Source organism: Astatotilapia calliptera, chromosome 15 (genome assembly GCF_900246225.1).
Source record: "Astatotilapia calliptera chromosome 15, fAstCal1.2, whole genome shotgun sequence".
Taxonomy (NCBI): Eukaryota; Metazoa; Chordata; class Actinopteri; order Cichliformes; family Cichlidae; genus Astatotilapia; species Astatotilapia calliptera.
In genome coordinates, this window is record NC_039316.1 from 7,804,439 (window position 1) to 7,825,638 (window position 21,200).

The 21,200-nt window shown below is 40.4% G+C and overlaps 1 protein-coding gene across 7 annotated transcripts in view; it reads left to right on the plus strand.

Moving 5' to 3' along the window:
* LOC113037632 (steroid hormone receptor ERR2-like) overlaps positions 1 to 21,200 on the plus strand; it is an 82,207-nt gene that overhangs the window by 26,702 nt on the left and 34,305 nt on the right. The window contains exon 1 of one of the 7 annotated variants that reach the window (XM_026194904.1): positions 14,325 to 14,870. The exons of 5 other annotated variants lie outside the window; for them this stretch is intronic. In XM_026194904.1, coding sequence (XP_026050689.1) covers positions 14,821 to 14,870 — 50 coding nt within the window. In that variant the 5' untranslated portion in view covers positions 14,325 to 14,820. Of the gene's footprint in view, positions 1 to 14,324; positions 14,871 to 21,200 lie in introns of those variants that run through there. One more of the 7 variants, XM_026194910.1, reaches the window with a different exon arrangement.

Consider the following 21,200-nt stretch of genomic DNA (forward strand, 5'->3'; position numbering starts at 1 on the left):
GTATTATATGATTTATTTATTACATTGTATGTGGAGTGAATAAATAAAAGTATATTTACGGTGGCCCCTAGAGACAAAACACGTACAAACTCCAAAACATGTAAAAACTCCAAAACAGGTACAAAAACACAACAGAAGTGCTCCAGGATGCTAGGGGGCAGTGTTGAGCTTTTGTTACCTAGTGGCTACACAAGCCAAGAAGTACCAACGACCGGATTTGGTGTGTGGTAGTAACAGGTAAATGAACTTTTTTTTTTTTTTATTATTTGAATATATATGAGTGCTTGTGTATAAATACACAAACAATACGCATATCCTTTCAATTGTGTAATTTAAGTGATCTAGGTAGCTCTGTTTTGGAAGGTCAGTTAATGCTAGCGATGTGTTTTGGAGTTTGTACGTGTTTTGGAGTTTGTACATGCTTTGACTCTAGGGGCCACCGTATATATATTTATAGGTAAACATATAAATAAATCCACGTTGTTTTTTTACATTAGTAATTTCTTTTGTGCATAATTTTATATTGTTGTTGATAATCAATTAATTAAAGCAACAAAACAACCTGAAGAGCCGGTTGGGAGCCGAAAGACCCGGCTCTTTTTAGTGATCCGAGCCGAAAGAGCCCGTTCTCCAAAAAGAGACAGAATTCCCATCACTAGGTGGTTTGGACATCTGACAAGGATGCTCCTGGGCACCTCTTGGGTGAGGTGTTCCAGGCATGTCCCAATGGGAGGAGGCTCCCGGGCAGATACAGGACACGCTGGAAAGATTATATCTCTCGGTTCGCCTGGGAACGCCTTGGTGTTCACCCCGACAAGCTGGAGGAGATGGCTGGGGAGAGGGGGGTCTGGGCTTCTCTGTTTAGGCTGCTGCCCCTGCTACCCGACCCCAGATAAGCGGAAGAAGATGAAGATTGATGGATGGATTAATTCTTTTAATAAAAAACAAATACAACAACTTTGATTTTATATATTTCAGTTGCATTTTATTTAGAATTATTGCTTTACGTTTGCAAGGACGAAGAGCGGGAAGATAGGACCTTCTTTCTCACCTAAGGCCACTTTTCTGTGGCCTTCCTTAAACTTCTACAACTTAAAAATGTGCAATTTCTTCCTTTTGTTCAGGAGCAGTCTCACATTTGATTCTCCACACTGGATAAAAACTCACTAAAACTGACAGTTGGGTTGCATGTGACTAAAATTATAATAAAATCATTAAAACTAGTGTATATATTTCTTGTGTCATAACTCTGGCGGTCTCATTGTGCTGAATATAACATAAGAAAAACAAACTTTGGCTCAAGACTGGCCCTACTACACATTTTACCTTGTACGGAAGCATTAAAATGAATGTGTGCAGAGGCGTATACAATAAACCATGGGAATCGCACAGAAAATGCCTCGCTGACAGCAGTGCTGAGGGATGAAATGGAAGACCATTACTCAGAGCTGTATCCAGAGCAATTCACATCTGATGTAAACTGAAATGAATGCAGCATGTTTCTAAAGCTGAACAAAAGACTGGTTATAAAATTTTGCAAGTAAATTTGTCATGTTATTACTTATAAAATAAAGCAACCCTAAAAAATGAGCCTCATTTAAAAAAGAAATATTGCATTTAACAGAAAAAAAATGCAATAATTTAATGCATGTCTCATTTTACATGTATTTATTGTGCTGGTCTGCTCAAATATAAACTGGGCTCAAAATTTTAGACAACTTAAAATTATGTTTAAAAAAAGCTTTTTATATATTTTTTTTTTTTACAAAAAAAGAATCACTTCAAGGTTTTTACCTGAACTGCAAAAGGCACTAAATGTGTTGCCTGAATAACAGTATACGGCTGCTCTACCAGCCTATTACTCCGGAGGACGCTGGTGTGAATGTGCTTGTATGAAAGAGGAGCTTCGGCTGAATCTCGACTTATGATTCGTTAACTTCACAGGCGCTCTCGGGGAATCCTGAGGCCACACTCCCCCTGTCACCGCCCTGGGCAATTATGCTCTTTTGAAATGCAAATGATGGCATGTGCGAGTGTGTGTGTGTGTGCCTGTGTCGCTGCACGGGTGGGTGTGTGGGTGGGTATACGTACAGGTTTTTGTGTGTCTTCATTCACATCTGTGGGTATGGGTGCGTTTTTCCCGTAACTTATCTTAAAAGCACCTAAATCCACTGGCACCCTGGTGCAGCAGCAGTCAAATACAATAACATCTAAAAGCGCTGCTACCTTGTGCTCGCTCGGTCCATAGAAGAGACCCTCCAAAACGCAGCGCCGACAAAGAACATACCTTCAATTAGCTAAACGATTAACATTTTAGAGGAAGTCTGTGTTTGGGTCCCATGGGCTCCCTGTGCGCCCCACCAGTCTCTTTTCATATTCAAATTCACAACATAAAAGTTAGCCATATCTAATCCTAAAAATGGGTCTTTTACTGTTTTGTAAGGAGATAATGCCTGAAGTTTTTGCAAGCAGCATAATTGCCAGGTTATGGAGAAAGGTGTACCATTATGTTAGACAACCATCGTGGGCCATGGGTGCTAAGAGCAGAACAAAGCTCTGATATGCAGCACAGAGCTGTATGATATTGTCTTTTCTAATTTACTCGGCGATTAGTCAATCATACTAACCTAGATTCATTTAAACAAGTGCCTCTCTGAGGGTAGCCTCAACGCTTCAGTGGCTTTGTGGTCATTATCATGTTGTGCCATGGTTTGGTCTTCTCCATGAGAGACGCCACTATTGATTTGTTTCATTTTTGTGTCTGGCTGCTGTCACTTAACCATGGCATCTTGGTGCGGTGTAAGCAGGGGTTGCCCATCTGCCCGCCCTCCATAATACAGTGTGACAGTGTAATAAAATGGTACAGCGTGGAAGCCGTAAACTTTGCGTGAACTTACACCACGCTCCTGCGCCATTAGGACTGGATGAAACTCCTCCCGGACGCTTAACCCCGGGTCGGGTAAAGTGAATTTCTCTCGGCTGGGCCACTTAGAGGATGCACAGAGGTGTCTGTTTAACCTTTTTTTGTGACTTTAGACTAAAAATTCACGGCAGTGTGCTGTCAGTTCTTAGTAATGCTAGACCTCACATTTAGCAGATTCAAATTCAAACTCTATTTGCATCCAGCAGCTTTAAGGTGACTTTATATAACCCACAACAGGAAGTAGAGGTAAATCATTATTTATTATCAACTATTTTCATTGTACAATAAGAAACACAAAAAGAGCTTAACTCACAAAACAACTAAGTCAGAGTGGTGAATTGAGACATTGATTCAGTTGAAGGAAACACCCTCTGAAATGCTGAAATTATGTATTGATTTTCCTCCTGTCTTTCGCTTCAATGACTCTGGATAATTGCCTCTTTGCTGCTGCTACAGCTGAACTGAACCATCAGGGTGTCTCAGTGTCTCTGGCCTGTTATGTAGACTCGTGGAAGACAACCCTGACGACTTCACATTGCTTATGTGTCTCCACCACCTGGACAACTGCAGATCTCTCTTTAACTTAAACATTAGGAAACATTTCAGGTTCTATTAATGGAATAAAAATGTTAATGTTATTTATAAAACAATACATTTAAAAGATGAAACCTTAAAATTGTTTGTTGGTATAATATCAGTCCATTAGGAGCCAGTTTATATGTTTTTATTTGAATAGTTTTAGTTATTAATTATTATTTTATTTCTAACCATGCTGCATGAAACTTTTACTAAATATTGCTTCGCTAAATAATGAAGGGGGTTGAATCTGTCATATAGATGACAAAGTAGATCAAACCACGTTCTAACATTGAGTTATTTTCTTTTTATAGTGTTGATTTTATTTCCATATTTATCCAACACACTTAAGTTTCCTGCACAGTTTGACTGACTGGAAGTAGATCTTACAGTCCCAGGACTCCGGCAAGCTTCTTCAATCATCTCTTAGATTTTTTTCCTTACTTTCAAATCAGAAACATCTTTAGATTTCTTCGTTATTTTGGTCCTATTTTTTAACAAAGTGTTTTCTGAATATGGCCTCTATTTTCAGTCCAATTCTGATAGAAATTTTAGCATGTATATTTTGTATATTTTTTGTAAATATACAATTCTTGCACTTTTTTTTATCCACTATCAGCAAATATTAAGAGGTGAAATAAAATATTTTTTCTATATTTTGATTTATTGGTCAAGATATTTCTTTCATCAGTGCAACTTTTATTCATTTCTATAAAATGAATAACTTGTGGATGGAAACCTGCTTTGCCACCTCTTTTGAGTGCAATCAGCCCAGTAAATAACTGTTGCTTTTGCTCCCATAATCATGCATCAGTGAGGCCAGAATAATTGAGATTTCTAGACTAATATCTTTTTCAAAACCTTTAAATTTGGAAAGCATAATGCATACTTTTGTTACATCTAGACTGGACTACCGTAATGCACTGTACACTGGACTTAATCAATCATCTCTTACTTATTTGAAATTAGTCCAAAGTCCTTTGGCCAGATTACTGACTGGATCAAAAGAAGAGAGATCATATTGCTCCAGTGTTGGCAGCCTTGCACTGAGTCCCTGTGCATCACAGAATCTAGTATAAAGTGGCACTGTTAGTGTTTAGAGGCTTAAATGTTCTTGCACCTACACGTTACATACCTACATGCTGGGTCCATAGACTCTCTTAAGAACAACAAGGTCCCCAATATCTCTTAAAGATCCTGTAATGGTGAAGAGCGATTGGGAAGCTTATTTCAAAAGGGGTTTGCACGATGCACTCCGCAACGATCTCCCAAGTGACCTCAGACAAAGGTCAACTGTGACTGTCTTTAAGCAGCTAATCTCCGGGACTGTGGTTGGAGGATAGGTTGTTGTTCTGTTATTTCATGTAAATAGTGTATAAATAGTATATATGTATTTTTTTTTATTGTTGCAGCCTCTTCCATTCAAGCCACAAGTACAATCACCTATGTGCTACCAACCAAAACACTCACAATTAGGTTTTTGCAGTGACCAATTTCACCCACAGACAGACACCAACCACTCATCAGCTGGTCAGTTGCCAGTGTCTAGGCCTGTATGCATGAGGCCTGAGCCAGGAGGTGTCTATCATTAATTCTGTCATTGACAATCACATAAGGAGGGCACAAGTGCGCATAACATGTCCAGTGTTGACCACCGTACTATCATTGAAAGCATTTGTTGAAGTATCCTACTGGTTCACTAGAGTACCTTGTGTTGTGTTTTGAGCTTGTATTGGTGTGAAAAAGAGGTTTTGTCCAACAACTTGAACCCAAAGTACGATCTTTCCCTAAAAGTTTTCTTTTTTTTTTCTTTTTGCAAAAACTAAACAGTTTCTGATAACTGTGAAAACCTGGACAAGAAACTATGAGTAAAAAACTCCATCCGGTGGCATATACCACCACCAACACCACCATCTAAGGTGTCATTTTTTGCTACTTCAGCAAACATATGTATGTGATCTGTGCTGCCATCTCCATTCAGTAAGCTTAGCCCAGTAAACAGTAGAAGAGAAACCGTGTTAGCTATAACAGTGAGAGTAATAACAACTGATAACATCCTTTTAAAGAAAAACCTCAAAATCATATGTATGTTTTTCCTCTGTTTTTTTTTTTGTGTGCCTTTGAGCCATCTAGTTTGGAGATCGACAGCTGCACAGATGCCTACAGTTTTATGTAGAAACAATTTTTTTTTATAACAAGCTACTTGTCTTATCACTTTGCAGAAGTAAGGGTCTCTCAACCCATAAAGAGAGGCTCATGACAGTATGACAACGTCACTTTGTGGCACCACCAATCAGCTTGGCTGAGCTGTTACATTAATGACCTGCACATTTCTTATGGCTAGTAAAAAGAAAATGTCCCCGGTGTTCTGGGAATACATCCTACCCCACAAACCATCCTACCCCTTGTTTCTGCATATGTGTGCGCATGCGCAGAACACAAAAATGCAAGTTGCTAGCATCTGGCTGTGATTTAACACTACTCCGTTTTCATATTTTGAACTATTAGCACTTTATTGACATGGACACTGTATTTTTTAAGCCACTGTGATTGTTAATTGTACAGTGAAAAACTATCTGCTTATTGCAGAAAACTATTGAAATCAAATTTCCAGCTTTGGTCAAGTCTAGTTTCAAGTTATTGCTTCTGCACATGTGCACAACACAAAAGCGCAAGTTGATAGCATCCGCCTGTGATTTAACGCCTTTTTCATATTTAGAAAATAGCTAAGTATTAGCACTTTATTGACGCGGGTACTTGATTTTAATATGCCATTGTGAATGTTTGTTAATTTTCAAGTGGAAATGCCATCTGCTTTTTGCACAAAACTATCAAATTTGCAGCTTTGGTTGAGTAGGATGGTTTGTCAGAACAACGGCATTAAATCACTCACCACAAAGTGATGTTGTTGAGGTTGTGATGGTTGGAAAGAATTGCTGCCGATAGTTCAAAACCTATTTATTTATTTATCATTTATTTAGTACTAGGTTAATGGTTACTTGGTGTCAGGATATTAAAGAGAAGGCCAATATTTTTATAGCAGTTGTTTCCACAAGTCAGGCAACACGGTGAAATAATTAAGATCAGCGGTCCCCAACCCCCGGGCCTCGGACTGGTACCGGTCCGTGAGTCGTTTGGTACCGGGCCACGAGAGTTGAGGCTCAGGTCTGAAATGTATGGTTTTCAGGGTTTTTATCGGTTTTCAGCGTTATTTTGTTATCGTTTTTATCGTTAACTCGGTTTTCCTGGGTCTTTTCACGTGTGTTATGAATAAATCTTCTTTTTTTCGGTACCGGTACTAGTTTTATTTTCTTGTATTTATCCGCGACACCTTAAAGGCCGGTCCGTGAAAATATTGTCGCGTATAAACCGGTCCGTGGCGCAAAAAAGATTGGGGACCGCTGATTTAGATGAATAAATAGCACCGCGGGCAACTTTAGAGAAATTTGTACATTTCATTTCCTGGTCAGCTGTTCCTGAGCTTTATTTTTTGGTATGAATACTTTACCACTTTTCAGATGCAGAACATAAGTTTAAAAAAAATTAATATAAACATGTCATTGCTGCTGAGGATAAAATGTGATTTCCACCTCAAACTCTTGAGATAATAAAAAATCTTAGGCAAAAAAAATGCAAATAAATGTGGAGATAAAATCTAAATTTTTATTTGTGTTTTGAGATCAGTGCTTCACAGTAGCTTACATGTCATGTAACTGTCATGTTTTTCAGTGGTTTTAACAAGCATGAGTAAAAGTCTGGAGGTGAAGCCCGATAATTGCGATGTGTCTGAAGCACACTGCCTCACTGCTCCTGTTTGACAGGTGCCAGCTTTTGGTGCTACAGACAGATTTAATGAGCAGGACCTTTTCCCTGAGAGGTGACACGCTCAGGTCACAAATAGTTTTGCCTTTTATGTCTCGGATATTGGTGAACAATTTTGACACTGTGTTTTGAACAGAGCAGAATAAACCGCTATTTTCATACTTGAGGACTCGTCAGTACACTTTAATTCTGTCAGGATGCTTGGCTGCCTTTTGAAAATGGAAGACGATGAGCCCTCTGCATGAAATGTCTTTTTTAGGACAATGAGCCTTGTGGGCTTTAGAGAAATATGAAGACAAACTGTTGATGACAGCCCCTAATTCCCAAGATCTAGAATAAATGTTTTTCCCTTTTTTTTGGTCCAGAAAAAAAATAGACCTCTATCCATCATCGAGTTTTCAGAGCACGCCTACAGAAAACATGCTCTTATTTCCAGGGCTAGATGTTGCTCATTTGGCTGAAAGGTAAGTGGATTTTTCTGAGGTTAAACTGTCGTTTAATGCCCATTAAAGGTTTGACGCTGTTTTGCAAACTGACATACGTCCTAGCAAAATCACAGGGCAAACATGGGACACGAAAATGGATAAAAAACTGATTCAAATTCCTTTGATGTGGCGTTGTCTCAGTCACTTGAAAAATCAGATGAAGACAGAGCTGTGGTAAATTGCTCTGTGAATGTGGCTGCTGAAACCAATACTGTTTTCTTTGCTTTGCTAATTATTAATTACCCATCTCCATGCATATGTGTTTATTCCTAATTGTATTTGATGGATGAGTGGCAGCTTTGACACCTCATTAGACCAGATTAATTGAACGACACAATATTTATGTCTCGGCAATGACCAGTTATCCTGCCATCTATCACCGAGATGATCTCACTGATTGAAAACCACTGGTCCGTGTAATCCTAATTATTTTGAATTAGAAAAGAATTTATTGCTTCTTGTGGCGTTTTTCTGTGATGATGGCAAATTGGAAACATTAAATGCATAACGAGGGAGAAAATGAGAGGAAGACACAATCACAGAATTAATGCGGGTGAATGTCGGAGAAGGGGGAAGGGCGCACAAAACAAACCAGGTGCGCGCCTTATCGAGCCACGGCTTTTCTCCTGCACTGCACAGTCTTAGACGCAGGCTGTCATGTTTTCTCAGGATTCTGCAATAATATTTGTCTCTTTCTCATAAGTCTATAAGGCAATGCCCACAGGATGCCTATTTAGAAGAAGGGTTACTTCTTTCTTTCTTTTTTTTACTCAACCAAACCTCTATATTTTCCAACTCCCTATCCACTCTCTTCCAAACAAGCTTGTGCAGAACATCTTGATCCATATTCTTGTCTTTTATTAAAAAGTTGGCTGAGTACTCGAAAAACATTTCCACTGAACTTCACATAACCCTCCTCCAACTTCTGCAAAGCTTTGCCCCTCATGGGAGGAGCACAAGCTAAAATCCAGCATTTGAGCTCACAGAGAAGCAACAAGGCCCTGAAGAGTGGAGCTTTTACTATCATACAGCATAGGAAAGCCTCAAGGAACAGACTTCTTTCCCAGGTAGTCAGAACTTCCTCATGCTTATTTTTCCAACTTTTCAAGTTTCTAACACCATTAGCCGGCTCCCCTGTGGTCTTGAAAGCAGTAGCGTTGATTGAATTAAGCTATTTCCTTCTTTGAGACACTTTGACTAGCTTTCTTATACCGCAGCCAGTCACTGCTGTAACTACACAAACGCCCAAAGCTATAGGCACATACAGCACACACACACATGCTCACCACTGTTTGTATATGTATATGCACAGACAGCGCACATTAAAGATTGCACACGACTACAAATGCAAACTGAATCTGACAAACCATCTGTAGAAATCTGCTGACCAGAGTCGCTCAATGTGATATAGACCAAAGACATTCTTAGAAGCTGCTCTATAATGCCATTTACACCATAGTATTTTAATCAATTTAACTGGCCTTTTTAGATATAGTTGGCTCAAAATGCTCTTTATAGTTTTAAAAATAGGACAAATGGTCTTTTGGAATCAGCTGGGGAGAAGTTTAATCTCATTGAATGGAGCCAAAGCCAGACGTTTAACTCCACACAGTGTAGAATACAAGATTATACCGGCCTGATATAGCCCTTCCACCACCCGTTTATTTTTATCCTCTATTAAGGCAGCGATATCCTTAAAGGCTGCCAAAATTATCCTGTAAAAATGCTGACTGGGAAATATGAAAGGTTCCAGGCGGGTCTAGTAAGCAATCTGTGTGCATGGCGGAGCAATGTGACTGCTGTGCTTGCTATACCAACAGGGGTGACCCCAGTTGGAGGGAGAGGTGAGACTAAATGAAAGTCATCCCTGGATCTTGGGGGAGCCGAGCCTGGAATACCAAGCCTCTCTCTCCGAAATGAGATTTGCTGCCAATGAGGCTGCTTTGCATAAATGTTTGCTTTTATTTATTTATTTATTTATTTTAACTTGATGATTTCTCGGCAGCTAAACTAATATTTAGAGAGCTTCTTTTACGGGCTACGCCACCAAATCTCCGCTTAACCGTTTTGATAATTCTTTCACCCATGGAGGTAATTCATTCACACAAAGAGCTTCTTTCCTTGTGGGTTTGGGACGAACGAAGAGGATAATTTCCCTATCAAACGCGCTCATTTAAAACAGAAAGTTTCGCACTTAAGTTAACCGTTCCTCAGAGGGAAGCTCGTAATTGAAGAGTCACTAGTGCCCTGTGGGTGTTCTGAGACGTTGAAGTCGGTATGAGCCCAAATGGCAGCTCTGTGACATGAATTTGAGAACGTGCTATATTTTTCTTCTTTCAGACACTTTCGGTGAGGCTGGCTAATGTGCACATTTGCTATCATGAAGATCTAGATGCTCGTATGCATTCCTGTGTGTTTTATTTTTGTCCAATCAGTTGTGTTACCCACTTCTCTTTGGGCTAGCCGTTTTTATCGGCAGGGTCTAGACACGGACATGCGCGCAAGCATCGTAAGGCTTTAAAAAGCTGACGGCACCAGGCTCCCCTTTTTGCCAGCTTCCATATTGGAATGAACTTGAGATGAATGTATTGATCCGACAATGACACAACCTGGCTTTGCTTCAAAGGTGACTCCATCCCAGACCCTCTTGTGTTATGCAGTTGACGTGGGCGAGTCGCAGAGGATTCGAGCGGTGTCAAGGAGTCGTTTAAAATTAGAGCGTGGGGGGTAAAATTGATTTTGTTTATATGTGATGTGATTAAACACAGCGGAGACCGTTTGCTGTCGCTGGAATCACAATCGCGGCTTTCAAAGATGCAGCGCAGGTTGGAGAAATGTCCTTAAGTTAATATATGCCATTTGGTGATTGCCTTTAACCAAAGTGACTTCTGATGAGTGAAAACATTTAACAAAGAGCACAATACGTAACAGCACCAACAAGGCAGTGATTTAAGAGTTCATAACAGCGGATTTCTCTAATTATGATGCAGACTCTGTACTGAATACTTAGTCAAAGGTCTGATGGAGGCTGCTTAGCTAATTTGGGTGTCATCCCTCTCAGCCTTACATATTTATAATACATTTGCTCACAATATAAACTCCCGCAGGACCTTAAAAGATGTTTTTGGAGAAGCTGTATGCTCACATTTGGTCACACTCAGCCTGTTGCTTACTATCAGTGATGTCACATCAATATCCCACAATAGTAAATGATCAATCTTGAATTGACTGCATGGACATTTTTAACAGCACGAACCAGCAGAAGAAAAGTGAATCCAGTCACATTGTGGGAGTCCGGCTCTCGCAGTCAACGATATCGGAGCCCTGCAACAAGTCTCTCATTTACACAAGCGCTCACGTAGTTTTATTTTAACTGCCCTCAGTAAAATGAGAAATTAAGAGGCAAGAGATAGAGGCTAATAGCATTTATTAACCCAGCGTGAGCGGGCAGCGGGGCGACAGCGGTCCTCCACCAGCCCTGTCTCGTCCTGGTGGTTCAGTCGGCGCAGCCCAGAGAGGGGAGTGGAACATAATAAAGCCCAACAAATGCACCCAGCTGATTAATGCAGCCCTGTGGCTATAGTAATTATCCCTCTCCACACTCCTCCGGCAGACGAGCCAAACAAGTACGCGGCAGCGAAAGGAAAATGTGCAAATGATGGATTTGTGGGACTCAGTGTCTGTTTCGTGAGCTTTGTGTAAGAAGTCGAATGTTGACACGGGGTTTGTTGTTTCGGTTTTGCTGTGGCGGCGGAGTTGAAGGTTTTGCACTTGCAGAAGTTTAATGTCAGCAGTTTAATGTCTGTCTGGAGTGAGTTACAAATTCCTCGTGGGTTTAAATAGATGAAAATAAATGTATCGATTTATTGCATGTAGACGAAAGAGATAACAGTATGTGTGTTTTCAGACAGCAACATACAACAAACTTTTAACTAGTATAAAGTGAATCAAATAATGATATGCACTTAAATGCAACACTGAATTTTTATTTTATCAGATTTATATGAAATGCTAGTACACTGATAAAGCAGCTTTGCAACGTGATCAAAAAGTCATATGTATATATATTGCACTATTCCTGTTAAGAATCACAAAGTGCTTGATGACAACAATCAAACGCATTAAAATGCACAAATCTCAAATGTAATGGCAAAAATAAATATAATAACAATTCTATATTTTAAAAGAAAACCACAAGTTTTTTGGTTCTACCTTCATGCACCTTGATTATTTTCCGTGTCACTGATTGCTCATTATGTCAGTAATTTGATTAAAGCAACTGATGATTTCAGGCAACGCGCTGAGTTCATCAAAGTGGCCGCTGATCGAGTGGTGTGTGGCCGAAGTGAAACTAAAAACACCGGCTCCAAGAACTGAAGGTATTGTCTCGTGTTCCCTGCATAAATGAACCAACAAGAAACGGTTTCATCTGTACCAGCTTCTGGAGACTGAATTGAATGCCCAGAACATTTAGGAAGGCGTACAGAGTGAACTTCCTCCTGCTGATACACTTTCTTCATGGCGAGGTCAGAAGGTCAGCCATAACAGGCAGTTTGCTCGTGAATCAAGAATTTAATTACATACAAGCAGCGTGACAGGAAGACCGTGTCCCTCAGCCCACTACAATATGTCATTACTACTTATTGACACGTAACAATTTTGTCCTTTTTTGCACTTTTGAGAAATCTGCAAATTTCTGGTCCTCTACAGAAATTTTTTTCTCACAATCCTTCTCATCTTTGTTTTCATTCATTAACACTCACTGTTTACACTAGTCCAGATTTCACTCCAAAAATAAACCCCGATTCCCTTTCCTACTCAGCTGTTCTTCTCTAAATTACAGCCGTGCTGGGAGTTTACAGTGCTGAGAATGTAAAACGGCAAATGAGAGCAAAACTATAATGAGAGCCTAAACTGCTGCCTGAAAATGCAGGGTGGTGCGAGGCTGGTCTGCACTGATCTCCTTAAAGAGACACAGTCACGGTCATAGAGCCGAAAATCTGTTTTTGCTTAAATACAGATTTAATGATTGGATTACGGTTTCTTCTTCTGAAGATAACGTGATGGTGGGATTACACAGACTGTGCGCTCAATAGATTTCCTGTCAGATGCCACAAAACCCTGTGTCTCTACTCTGTGTGAGCAGGCCGCGCAGAGGAAGGGAGACAAATTAGGTCTGGACGCAAGTATGTACCCACCTCAGAAAGCTGGCAACACAAGAGTGGAGCGGGAAAATGCAAGAAATGTGGAATTTAGCCTTGAATTAAGCATTGCCAAATAAAAATGTGTTTTATTTTAAGGTAGTCTGACATACACTTTATATTTTGCATAAAGTTATTCAGTCTTAAAAATACCAAAAGACCACTTTTTTTTTGGTTTGACTGGCACTGGCTCTATTTTCTGCATGTGAAATCATACATGTCATCTGAACATCAGTTCTCATCTTCTCGGTCTCATTAAAAACATAAACATATCCCCCCTATTGATTATGTCTGGATGTCTTAATCGGATCAGCGGGAATAGCCGGATTTTCCTTCGCAGGAAAGTACATTAAATGCTAAAATATTGATCAAAAATGAAATGGAGAATGCACAGCTGCTTTAATAAAGCAATCAGCCTTTTGCTCCTGTGACTCTGATATGGACTGACATGAAAAGAAAACGTTCAAATGTATAATTCCTTTTCATTTAAAAGATGGTTGGGAAACGGGAGTCTGTCCTGAGGCTTGTGGCGACACGGCAACGCTGTGATCAATAGGAGCGTGTGATGGGTTTTGCATCGATCGGGAAAATGTGGGTTGATGAAGTGGGCTGGAGGGGTGGGTGGCGGGGCTTTGGGTTTCCTCCGATGGGCTGCCACATTTCACGTACGTGGTAAAGATCCACTCAAACTTCTCTGTCGTCGTCATCATTATTATCATTCCTGCCGAGGTCATTATCACTCTCAGTTTTCCTACATCCTGCCTCGCTAAGGACGGGTAGATCCCCTCTCTTCACAGCGTGACTGGTGGAATGCTGTGGGAAGCAGCTGTCATTACTTTAAAGGAGGGCAGGCTGTGGAAAGCCAGATCCATGGTGGAGAGGATAAAAGACTAAAGGGAACCGTTTAGCTCCATAATCTGGCACTGAGCCCTTTAAAGCACCGTAAACAGACCTGTTCAAATCACCCTCAGCGAACGTGCCTCTACTTCTGTTTCTTGTCAGTTACTGCTGTCCACTTTTGTTTACCTCATTACTTTGAATATCTATCTATCTATCTATCTATCTATCTATCTATCTATCTATCTATCATTTCTTTCTTTCTTTCTCTGTTTTGCAGCGCTCCCTTGTGAATGGAGGCCGACTAGTGGCCCATTAGCCCGTCTCATCTCAGTAATCTTTCATCACCATTGGCTGCTGGCAGGACAACCTTCCTGAATCCAGCCAATAGTGGTCGCTCCATATGCACCTAAACCACTCCCTCCTGTTCTTAAAGAGCCCCCTTGTCTTCAATGGAGACTCAATCCCCCCTCGCCGACTTACTCAGCCTGAGTGCGCTCTCACTGCTGCTGCTCTCCATCCATCCCTCTTATCTTTTATTCTCTTTCTCTGTCCACCAATCCCATCATCTGTGTTCTACCTCCTCTCATTGCTCACCGTTTCCTCTCTTCATCTCTTCCTGAGGTTCTTTTTTTGTTTTTTCCTCTCTCCTCTTTCTCGGACCACCACTTTTCTTCTCACCGGCCGTACTCCTGAGCCCGAGCGTGCGGCACCTGTGCAGACTGGAGTTTGTTGGGCCGAGGCAGAAGGTTTTTCTTTTTTTTTCTTCTTCTCTTTTTTATTTTTATTTTAAGTGTGCAGGTTGAACACAGGAGGGAGGGGAAGCAGCACCCGGGACCACCTGACCAATATTTATTGAGAATATGAGGAGATTTAGGAACTGATCTCCTGCTTCAGCTTTTCCCCAGCTGTTTATCTGTTGTTGTTTTTGAATTTTTTTTAAAATTGCAACATCTGGAATGCTTAACAAGGACTGATGGATGTTTCCGAACTGTGTATCCCTGACCCTCTCTGCTACCACAACCAGTAGGTGCTTCTTTATACAAATCCCTTTTTTCCCTTCTTGGTTAGCTCATCTAAACTTTTCTGTCTCTCTCTAAGTTGATAAAAATTGTTTAAAAATGTTATAATTTGTTTCTTAAAAAAAGCAAACGAAACTATTTCCAAAGACAGGGAGTTGCTCTTGTTCATGTACAGGACATCAGAGCTGAGCGGTGGCTGCTGTGGCGTAGCCTGCAGGGAGACCGGGGAGCTGGTCTCTGTACAGCTCTCTAGCTTCTGCATCAGGATCCAGGGTTTAAACTCAGCTCGTAGGAGAGAGTCACAGGCAGATTAATGCAGCCGGTATCCCGTGCACTGTCCTCCAGCACCAGCCGGTGTCCCGGGGAAAGTTAGTTGTGACTGTACTGTGTAAGCGTGACACAGAAAAGTGTGTAACTGAAGAAGTAGATACATGTCTGTCTGTGTTACTGATACAGCTCATCTCATTTTATTGTCATTTATAGTTTTTATATAAAATTGGTGGTTATGATTAAATAACACTGAGAGTTTAGTAAGTTTGGTCACCTCCAAATGTGGCACAGTATGTGAGTAAAATGCAGTTAATACGAACAACAAAATGTGCACTTTAAAACTTTTTTTTTCTTGCGCATGCATATGGTTATTGTGCATTTTCTTAGCTCAAAGGCAGGGATCAAGCAGCTTTTTTCCCTAACAAATGAGAAGTTAAAGAAACTCTCAAATCTCATTTGGAGCTCCAGTCTTTATCATTGTTACAGTTCTTGGATACCTGGAAAGATTCACTGGGATCCTCTTAATGTTAATCTGTAGATGGGATTGGAAAGGTTTAATCTGCTAAGCACTTTTTACAGGACTGCGATTAAGGATATTTCCAACTCTGCAAGGCTCCACAAAAGAAAAAAAAAGGGGGAGCATCTCCTGAAGTGTTAAACAAGTGTTTATTCTAACTGCATCAGAGCTGCCACTGCACATAATCAAAACAAATGAGATCCTATCGGTTTGTATTGGTTGAGCAAGTGAAACGACAAAGCAGCTTTGGTTAGAAGCTGTTCGCTCAGTAGAAGTATGTGTCGTTTTAATGCACTTTGCACATGCATCAAAAAAAGCTCATTTTGGTGTTAAGTGTATGTAGTTCTATTGATCACGAAATAAAATGTATACACTGCTGCTGCTGCTCATGATGACGATGATTCAAAGCGCTTCAACACTTCAGTCAAAGGTGTCGTGCACACCTTGAAGGATGTACATAAATTTGATTTATTCACTGTAATCAAATGAATCACATAAAATTCCTTTTGAAAAAGGATGTAAATCATTTCCAGGCTGGAAACTTCAACCACAGTTTTGTCAGTTGTTTTGATATTTTACATAAAAGTAACAGATCTCAATTAAATACATCTGTTTCAAGCATCGTCTCTGAAGGCTCTAACTTTTAATATCACAGTTAATTTGTGGTGGTTTTAAAACACACAATCGCAAGGCTTTCATTTTTACACTCAAAAAACCTTCAAATGAAAACTCTGAAGTTTTAATTACATCTTTAAAGAAAAAAAAAACTATGCCAAATAGAAATGATTAAAAATGACAAATCCTACGATATGATGCTATTAACCCATCGTGACCCCAGACTGTGTCTGTGTCCATCTATGTGTGTGTGTGTGTGTCTGCATTTATGTATGCAGATAAAAAAATATGCATGCGTGTGCTGACAAGTGAGTAGCTGGTTATGCATGCTATACCTGCATCCTTAAATACTTGTTAGGTCATATTTGATAGGCCAGCACTACACTAACACCACAACTCTACATATTTTTACTGGTTCTGCTTGAGATGAACGATTCTACACTTAGAATTTTTTTATTTAAAAATGTATTTGTAAGCGTTAAAGTTGCATTAACCATGTTGTCCTACATTTTCCCACATCGAGAAGTCGCACGCTGAAAATCTGTGTGCTCAGTGTCACATATATCTGTGATTAGTTAGGTTTGCCTCTGCTTTCAAACCCTTGGAGACTTTTGCCTTACAACTATCATACTGGCCCGAGGTGAAAGGTCAAAGGATTTTAGTGCCCAGCTGTCAAACCACATTTCTGATGCTAAAGCAAATACCTGCTTTGTCAAGAGACCAAAATATTAGTTACATCTAGTGATTTATTCTTTATGAAAATGTGCACGTCGGGATCGTGTTTGCGTGTTGTGGACCAAAATCACAATAAAATGCAGCTGTACATAATTGCATATGACCTACTATTTGCATCAGCCTCCACAGGTGCTCTCCACTATTTCTTGTCAGTCAGAACCATCTGCTTTAAAATTAATGGAGGCAGTTTTGAATTAAGAGTCGCATTAGACACGTTTTTTTACACATATTGCTTTATTCTTCTTTTACAATAACTGCATTTTTTTTTAATTATAGAAATTCTAATACTTATTAATTAACTTATTATTAACTGACAAAGGCGTCACATGAAGATTAAATATACTGCTTGCTCAAATTTTTTTTCAACTTGTTTTACCTGCTATTCCCACAGGTGTCCTCCCCAAGTAAACAAACAGGAATGCATAAGCGACCAAATGTATGCAGACACAGATAGACAGACATATGCACACACATGTAGACCAAAGAATCACACACTGACCTGGGATCTAATTTTAGCCGTCCGATACATAGAAACACCTGACTGTGTCTGTTAAAGAGGAGCACATCATCTTATCATACATTGCATCTGTAATTTGTTACGCTTAACACACGGGTCTTGCTGTGATTAAGATGCACCCGCAATTTATTCTTTTTTTTTTCTTTTTTTTTAACACTTGGTGTCACGTTCGGATGCTTGAGGTAAAATTAATTTGATTGCAACGGAGTATTTAAAACCCTGAACATAAGGAAAATAGTACCTGGAGTTGCCAGTTGTTTAGGGGAATTCAAGCATTACAAATTTGCAGTGAGTGCAGTTCACTATCTGCAATCAGTGTTTTTTGCAACATAGAACATGTAGTGGCGGATTTATTTCCATCCATTCGTGATCGATCTTGCACTCATTGCTTCTTTCGTGTGCTGTCCAAGGTTCGAGTTTGAATATTTCACTTTATGTGTACTCACAGCTCCCGGCCACCTTTTCGCACTTCACCAGTCACCGTTTGGTTTGTGTCAGACTGCTTGAAAAGGATCCAAACCTTACACAAGGGCTGTGATCTCTACCAACTTTGTTTGATAGTTGGCTGATCTGACCAGCAGAACTGACTGGAAAGCCAAAAGAATCCACTGACGGATGGAGGGAGCAGGTGGTGGGAAAGTGCTGCGTTGTGTTGAAACTGTGGTGAGGGGGGGAAAACAATCTGCTTCCTTCCAACTTCACCACCAGCTTTGAGTTTTCATAAAGCTGACAAAAACTGGCCGAGATAAAAACAGCTCTGAACGTGTGAAGTCGCTGCTGTGTTTTCTCATGACTGTCGCGTTCACTGTTAGCAGTGGCTACTCCTTATGAGCCGAGCTTTGTTGGTTCTGTGTGATGGCATGAGGGGAGAAATAGCTTCATCACATGTCATGACCGCCCCTCTTGTTATAGATATATCCTTTAGGTGGCCTGTTAAGACTCTGAGTTCATCAGGCTGGAGATGGACACCTTTTTTTTCTTCACCTGCTGTTCAATCAAACATGAATGTGCCTTTCAAGTGCTCAGGCTGAGTGTAAGCAGCAGTGAGAGGACTTCTTAGAAGGAGTTTGTTTTATTGATCAAATGAAATTAACACACACACACGCACACACACAAGGAAAGAAGCAGTGTGCGTCTAATCATGGAGTGCGGGTCAGCCGGCATGTTTAATTTAATGGGCCTCATCGTAGCTTCACGAGGTCTCACATTGTGAACTTAATTCCTCTTCACCACGTTAATTTGCATTGTGTCAATTGACCGGAGCGCTTACTGTATCAGCTTGAGTCTCACTTGAAATTCAGTCCATGCTCTAATACCATTAGGCAAATGCAAAGTTGTGTCATTTACACATTTGGGGGAGAAAAAAAGGGGATGTGGGGGGTGGAAGGGGTAGGAGGGGTGAGAGAAAAGCCAATTTGTGCCAAACAAGACTCGCTTGTGATTATCAGTGGATGTTATTACTGTGGAGAAGCAGACGTTTGAAGGTTATGTTTCTGGGCAGTAATTGAAATGCAAAATAACATTAGGATCGATGGCCATCTCTGTTTATTTATGAAATCAATATCGTAACTGTCCCTCATGAGTCCTTCTCTGATTCCCAATGACGGCTTAAGTCTCTGCTCGTTTATTCTTTCTCCCCCCGTAACCTCCTTCTTCTGTCTCTTTTTAAAAGGCAGTTAGGGGTGTGTTTGACTTTGCAGAGAGAGCAATTTCCTAGAGGTGCTGGATGTGTATGTAGATGGGGGTTGATACTCCAGGTAAGGAGACATCATCCATGTGGGAAATCTATGCAGTCTCTCCTCGTGGCAGTGACATTGAAGAGGCCATATGCTGGAAATTCTCTGTATGGTATGTGCATGTGTGTGAGTGTATGCGTGTGTGTTAGAGAGATAGAGAAGAAGAAACAAAGTATATCTATGTGATGCAAAACTAGTGCTGGGACTTACTACCTGAGATAAAACAACATTAAAACAAATATTTTTAAAAATGAAGGTGTCAGAGCAAAATAACTTACAGAATGACTTTCCAGCTTTGCAGCACAAGTAAAGGATATGCTTGGTTCCACAAACTTATCATCAAGCTTTAAACTGTGGTTTTAAAGCAGTTGCAAAGGAATACAATCTGATCCATTTTAAACCAGAATCACTCAGTATTATGTACAAGTCTGTGTGTGGAATGCACATAGTCGAACATTAGCATAAACACATATTAAATACACATGCAAGTACACTAAACATAAGCTCAAATGTATCCGAAAAAGAGGGAATAGATAAATCAGTCACACAACAATGCAAGAAAATCCGAACGACTTCAGGAATAAGATGCTCCGAAAAGAAGAAACCTTCACCCTTTAAAGGCAAATACAATAAATACTTCTGTTCAGTTGGTAGATTTTTTTGTTGTTGTCACATTTAACTGTAGGTTTGCGTTTCCTTGACTGAATCTGCAACGTTGTAGCAGATGATTATTAGATTATTAGAAATCCTCTTTCATGTGTTTGCTTCTATCAAATCAGCACATTACAGGGATAGCTCTTTTAAATGTGTATTCATTATAAATATATGAGGGGGAAAAAGCGATATTCGCAGCAGCGAAATTTAAGAACACACACATTTTTGATGACCTTCATTTGTGTCACCCGCATGTTGTTGTTACCACTTAACACTTGGAGACACACGCTACCCCCATTTTCCCACTCGCATGACCATTCATTTCCCAGACACCGCGGCCACTGACTAACAGTGTAATCTATGTGTCAGGCGGGAAGGGGCACTCCGTTTAAAGCTGATAGAGTTTGCCCCAAACAAGGACAGCCTATCATAGAAAGATTAATGAACTAATTTCATGCATGGCTCCTTGCCTCTGTCCTTCTGTGCTTCCATGTTCGACTGTGTGTTCAGCACCGTGATTTACGCTGTGTTCCCTGCTACAAGCTTAACCCCAAGCTCAACAATAATATTTCCTTTATGCGGAAAAGTACACGGTAAAAATTTGGAGAGCCGTATATATTCACTCCTTCACCCAAGACAAGGACAGCATGAGGTCATTTATGGAGAACTGTTTTAAATATGCATTTTCTTTTTCGTGTTTGAGTGGCAGTGTAAATTTATCATGCTGAAATTCAGGAGGCTAGACAACATATTTCATGGAGAAGAGGTGGATGGATTCGGGATTTATGTTGGGAAGCTGGGGATCTGCGGCTCTGCCAGCATGAGGAGGCATGCCAAAATACACACATGCACATGCAAACATCTGAGATTTCAGCTGCTCTGTCGGGACATTTTCCGCACCTATCTCATGTTAGCTTCAAAAAAGAAAAAATGGTCAATGATCTGAGCGTGCATCACAGTCCTGTCGCGTTAAACATTCTGGACGACTGTATTTTGTCGTACAGAGTAGTCTCTTGACGTGTGGTGGACAGACTGGAACGCGTGCATCTGCTGCTCCGTGGTGTCCATTGTGGGACTGTGTGGGCCTCTCAGAACAGAGAAGGCAGGTGACCTTCACGTCTGTCTGATGAGTCCTGCTTGTCTGCTCCGTTTGTACAATTTTTCTGCGCAGCGGAGCAAACACTACCCCATTAGGTATTAGGTGCAGTGCATGTGTGTGTGTGTTTTTTTGTCAAGGGAGTGGGACAGGTTGAGGAGAGTCAGGCTGTGGTTTGAAAACTCTATGTCTCT